At 32.4% G+C, this 5,915-nt stretch overlaps 1 protein-coding gene across 1 annotated transcript; it reads left to right on the forward strand.

Moving 5' to 3' along the window:
- The first annotated feature begins 205 nt into the window (after positions 1-205).
- Positions 206-1,615, forward strand: LOC134728514 (fibroblast growth factor 7-like). The gene is made up of 2 exons (XM_063593833.1): positions 206-304; positions 1,391-1,615. Exons 1-2 carry the CDS (start codon positions 206-208, stop codon positions 1,613-1,615), a joined length of 324 nt encoding a protein of 107 aa, XP_063449903.1.
- The last annotated feature ends 4,300 nt before the right edge of the window (positions 1,616-5,915 follow it).

Raw genomic sequence — 5,915 nt, forward strand, 5'->3', positions numbered from 1 at the left:
AGTTTGCACTTCCCTTATATAATGACTATTCTGGTGTTTGTGTGTATCTGTTGTGGGTCGGGGGTCTTGGGCTGAGTAAATAATCACATTAAAAATTTTAAAAACTTCCGATTAAAACAGAAATAAGAACAAATGGCCATTCGTGGATCATTTGCAAAGCTGAACGAATACTTGACATGTCTTTCTGTGATTCCTTGCAGATATCATGGAAATCAGGACAGTGGCAGTTCGGATTATGGCAATCAAAGGGGTGGAAAGTGAATTCTATCTTGCAATGAACGAGGAAGGAAAACTCTGTGCAAAGGTATTGATAATTGATAGTTTAAGCTTAATTTTTAAAACTCATTTTTGTCAAAATATCTCACCATTCTGAAAAGTAAACATGGAATTAATCTATCTCCAACTGTATAATTTAATGATTTTATTAAAACACTTCATACCCAAATGTTAAGAAAAAATGTTTTCTGTGTGACTTTGGACAAATGGCTTGTTCTTTGGATTTTGGTTTCTTCATCTGTAAAATGAGTTGAATTAGCTGACCTCTAAGGATCCTTCCAGCTCTAAAATTCCATGTGCATTTTAGATATTTAAAATCCAAAATTTCCATTTGCCAGTATTAAAGCTGTTTTTGCTAAAGTTCACCCAATTTGCACATTGCTGACATGAAAATTCTTGGGAAAAAATCTTGAAATGTTTAGTTCATTCATCAACATCAATCTCACAATCATGGGCTTTGAACTGTAATTATTCACATTGTTCCCACTTCACTACAATGCAAACTATGTAACAGTTCATCCCACTGTAATAAAATATAATTGGCTTTCCTTTGTATTCCCATAGCTCAGCATAATGCCTGGAACAGGCTAATTATATAATGATACAGGTTTAATTGAATGAACAAATGGTTGCATGGATGAACAAACAAATTAACTTTTATCTTCCATTACCACTGAAGACAGTGTAGAAGTAAATAAAGAAAAGTTGTGAAACAAGTCTCTCACCTGAGGGAGGCAGAGGTTCTGCTAATTCTACCAAATTTCCAGTGGTTAAAGAATGAGTGATGTGGGAAGAGTAATTTGAGGCCTGTTACTTAGGGGGAAACAGGTCCTAATTTTAAAGAATAGTTGACATGAGCTTCCAAAAAGCTACACATATTTCACACTGGCTGTGTATTATGTGGTGTTTTTATTTCAAATTTAAGATACCTTTTTATGCAAATATACTACATAAGTCTAGTTAATAAACCACATTAGGTCTGCTCAATCTGAGGGTTAAAAAATGTTGTGTATGTTTCAATTCTACCAAATATTGCGGCTTACTCTTCGTTTAATTGAGCCTCTCTAAAAATCATTTGGATAATGTTTGTGTGTTTGTTTGTTTGTTTGAACAGAAAGAATGCAATGAAGATTGTAACTTCAAAGAACTAATTCTGGAAAACCATTACAACACTTATGCAGCAGCTAAATGGACACACAATGGAGGGGAAATGTTTGTTGCCTTAAATCAAAAGGGGATTCCTGTAAGAGGGAAAAAAACGAAGAAAGAACAAAAAACAGCCCACAAGAAAGTGGAAGAAGAAACCTATGGCAATAACTTAATTGCATATGGTATATAAAGAACCAGTTCCAGTAGGGAGATTTCTTTAAGTGGACTGTTTTCTTTCTTCTCAAAATTTTCTTTCCTTTTATTTTTTAGTAATCAAGAAAGTCTGGAAAACTACTGAAAAACTGATCAAGCTGGACTTGTGCATTTATGTTTGTTTTAAGACACTGCATTAAAGAAGGATTTGAAAAGTATACACAAAAATCAGATTTAGTAACTAAAGGTTGTACAAAATTGTAAAACTGGTTGTACAATCATGATGTTAGTAATAGTAATTTGTTTCTTAAATTAATTTACCCTTAAGAGTATGTTAGATTTGATTATCTGATAATGATTATTCAAATATTCCTATCTGCTTATAAAATGGCTGCTATAATAATAATAATGCAGATGATGTTATATAAGGTATATCAGACCTACAGGCTGCTGGCAGGATTTGTCAGATAATCAAGCCACACTAACTATGGAAAATGAGCAGCATTTTAAATGCTTTCTAGTGAAAAATTATAATCTACTTAAACTCTAATCAGAAACAAAGAATATTCTCAAAAAAATCTATTACGAAAGTCAATAAAATAGATAACTTAACAAAAGTACAGGATTAGAACATGCTTATACCTATTAACAAGAACAAAATTTCTAATGCTGCTCAAGTGGAAAGGGTATTGCTAAAAGGATGTTTCCAAAAATCTTGTATATAAGATAGCAACAGTGATTGATCATAATACTGTACTTCATCTTACTTGCCACAAAATAACATTTTATAATTCCTCAAAGTAAAATTGAGAAATCTTTAAGTTTTTTTCAAGTAACATAATCTATCTTTGTATAATTCATATTTGGGAATATGGCTTTTCATAATGTTCTTCCCACAAATAATCATGCTTTTTTCCTATGGTTACAGCATTAAACTATATTTTAAGTTGTTTTTGAACTTTATTATTTTGTTATTTAAGTTTATTTTATTTATTTAAAAAACCTTAATAAGCTGTATCTGTTTCATATGCTTTTAATTTTAAAGGAATAACAAAACTGTCTGGCTCAACTGCAAGTTTCCCTCCCCTTTGTGACCGAGACTAAGTCTAGCACACAGCACTTGGGCCAGCAAATCCTGAAAGGCAGACAAAAATGAGAACCTGAAGCAATGCTTACAATAGATGTCTCACACAGAACAATACAAACATGTAAAAAATCTTTCACCACATATTCTTGCCAATTAATTGGATCATATAAGTAAAATCATTACAAATATAAGTATTTACAGGATTTTAAAGTTAGAATACATTTGAATGCATGGGTAGAAAAGTATCATATTTTAAAACTATGTATATTTAAATTTAGTAATTTTCTAATCTCTAGAAATCTCTGCTGTTCAAAAGGTGGCAGCACTGAAAGTTGTTTTCCTGTTAGATGGCAAGAGCACAATGCCCAAAACAGAAGATACAGTTAGGAATAAGGGGCCCTGAATGTCATGAAGGCTTGAGGTCAGCTTACAGATAACAGGATTATTAAAAAGATGAATTTCCACTTCCAAAGTCTTTCATTGGCAGATCTTGGTAGCACTTTATATGTTCACCAATGGGAGGTCAACATTTATCTAATTTAAAAGCTATGCTAACCATTGTGGTTTTAATTTCAAAATATTTGTCATTCAAGTCCCTTTACATAAATAGTATTTGGTAATACATTTATAGATGAGACTTATATGAAAAGGCTAGGTCAACAAACCAATGGATTCATTTAATTTTCCTGTGGTTGACCTATATGACCAGGATGTAGAAAACTAGAAAGAACTGCCCTTCCTCAGATATACTCTTGGGAGAGAGCATGAATAGTATTCTGAACTATCACCTGATTCAAGGACTTTGTTAGCTAGGTTTTGAGGTCAGGCTTCAGTAACTGTAGTCTTGTGAGCATATTGAGGGCAGAGGAGGACTTAGTTTTTCATATGTGTTTCCTTAGTGCCTAGCAGACTATCTGTTCATAATCAGTTTTCAGTGTGAATTCATTGAATGTTTATAGACAAAAGAAAATACATAATAAAACTAATCTTCATTTTAAAAGGGTAAAACATGACTACACAGAAATTTAAATAGAAATAGTGTATAGACATATAAAATACAAGCTATGTTAGGACCAAATCTCTTTGTCTATGGAGTTATACTTCCATCAAATTACATAGCAATGCTGAATTAGGCAAAACCAATATTTAGTGGTAAATCCATTCCTGGTAGTATAAGTCACCTAAAAAAGACTTCTAGAAATATGTACTTTAATTATTTGTTTTTCTCCTATTTTTAAATTTATTATGCAAATTTTAGAAAATAAAATTTGCTGAAGTTACACACACTTAGAATTCCAGAATCTTAAAACTGTAAGGGGCCTCCATCCCTCTTACTCATTTGTAGTCTAGGAAATCGAGATTTTGATACACCTAAGGTCATGCAGCTGGGTAGATATACAACTGTCACAAGAGTCTAGATCAGTTGGCACATGCTTTCTATACTAGATTATTAGTATTATTAGCTAATGGTCTTCTGCATTTTTTGGTTTTTTTATTTCTATTGAGATATAGCCTTTACATTTGTACACAAATGTGACTATGTCTTGGCAATGCACTTCATACATAATGACTAATCTATACCGTGATGATTTGACTCAAAAGGAGAAAAGAAATTATATAGTTTTCAATTCTGATTCCTATTCACCTTTTGTTTATGAATGGAAAGCTTTGTGCAAAATATACATATAAGCAGAGTAAGCCTTTTAAAAATGTTCTTTGAAAGATAAAATTAAATACGTGAGTTTCTAACATTAAGAAAGGAAAAAATTAAAATATGAATGATAACAAAAGTAAACAAAAGATACTTTCAAAGCAGTGAACAAAACATTTTGACATAAGCCATAATATAAATTATAATATAAAAATATAAAAACCATAGTATAAATTGTCAGCCTTTGAGTTGGCCACAAATTCAATTTAATGACAGAAGAGAAGGGATGCTGGAGGTAAATTCTTAGAGTTTCTATCTCATAGAATTTGCTCTTCTGGTTCTCTAGACTGCCAAAGAACATAAAGATGTACAAGGGGACCTAGCTGTAGTAAAAGCATTCCTATAACAACAAAAACTCTAAAGCGGTGCCCCTCACGATTTTCTACTGAAATTTCTCTAATAGTAGAGGTATAAAATAAGAAGTTAGAGAATAATGCAAAGGGCGCCCACCACAGACAGAACATTTCTTTTCTCTTAAGACTCATGTGATTTTTGCATCTTACTCCATAATGTATTAGTGGTTGCGTTAATATGACAATGTCTGCAATTAAACACCAGTAAGCAAAATTGATACATCAGAATGACTTGCAGGGCTTATCATGCAGTTTCATTTACATCCCTACCCCACTGTTTACTTGAGCGTGAATGACACACGAGAGATTCTTTGCCTTCCATGATCCAACTTTACACATAAATAACACAAGGCTAAAGAAAACCAGAACTCAAATTCACCATGCATAGGAGTGATAACAAAAATATTTAACAGTCAGTATGGGTGATCACTGGCCAATCAGAATACATCACTGATATGTCGAAATGGATGCAGGCCACTGTGACTAACTTGTGGGTATCATTTCTATGATCACCTTAAAACTGAGTTGGGAAAATATCAATTAACTGGTCTCTCTGGTTTGAATTCTCAATATGTATCTTAATATGAAATAGCTCATTAAAACTTCATGTGTAACTATTTCAGCATTGTTGTCAGCTACTCTTTATTCCACTTCTGTACAGTATTTATTCAACCAAGCTGCTGCTTTCAATGAAGGTCACTTGCTCCTTCAGGGACACATATACTCCCACCTATCCTTTAATTTTGAATGGTTTGTCAAGAAAATTTACTTTCTCTTGAGTTGAAAAGACTTGACAGGAAGCAAGAAATAATACAGTCCTAGCCTCTTTCCAGTAACATCTGATTTCTCCATTCTCAAACTACACTTCTCAGGGAACCAGATATTTACTCTCGTCTGCGAAGATGCCTCTTATGTTTTCCTTTTACTTCCTGGTTATCATGTGGTTGCATTTTCCAAGTTCTTATCATTGAATTTATGAGAGCCTATCCAAATTTATTTTCTTTTATTTTCTAATAATTGAAATGTGAGATGAAAATAACATTTCACTTATGAAAAACGCTTCTCTTGATGAATCCTTCCATGTGTTAGTTATCTATTGCTCTGTAACAAATGTGTTAGTTATCTATTGCTGTGTAACAAATTAAAACTTAATGGCTTGAAACAAATATTTGTTTTCTCATAGTTT

The sequence above is a fragment of the Pan paniscus genome, chromosome 11, assembly GCF_029289425.2.
Source record: "Pan paniscus chromosome 11, NHGRI_mPanPan1-v2.0_pri, whole genome shotgun sequence".
Lineage (NCBI taxonomy): Eukaryota > Metazoa > Chordata > Mammalia > Primates > Hominidae > Pan > Pan paniscus.

Excerpts from the sequence above, each read along its gene's own strand:
- LOC134728514 (XM_063593833.1), top strand. The coding sequence starts at position 206 with ATGGAAATCAGGACAGTGGCAGTTCGGATTATGGCAATCAAAGGGGTG. Across the intron at positions 305-1,390 it reads AAGGAAAACTCTGTGCAAAG|AAAGAATGCAATGAAGATTG; the intron begins GTATTGATAATT and ends TTGTTTGAACAG.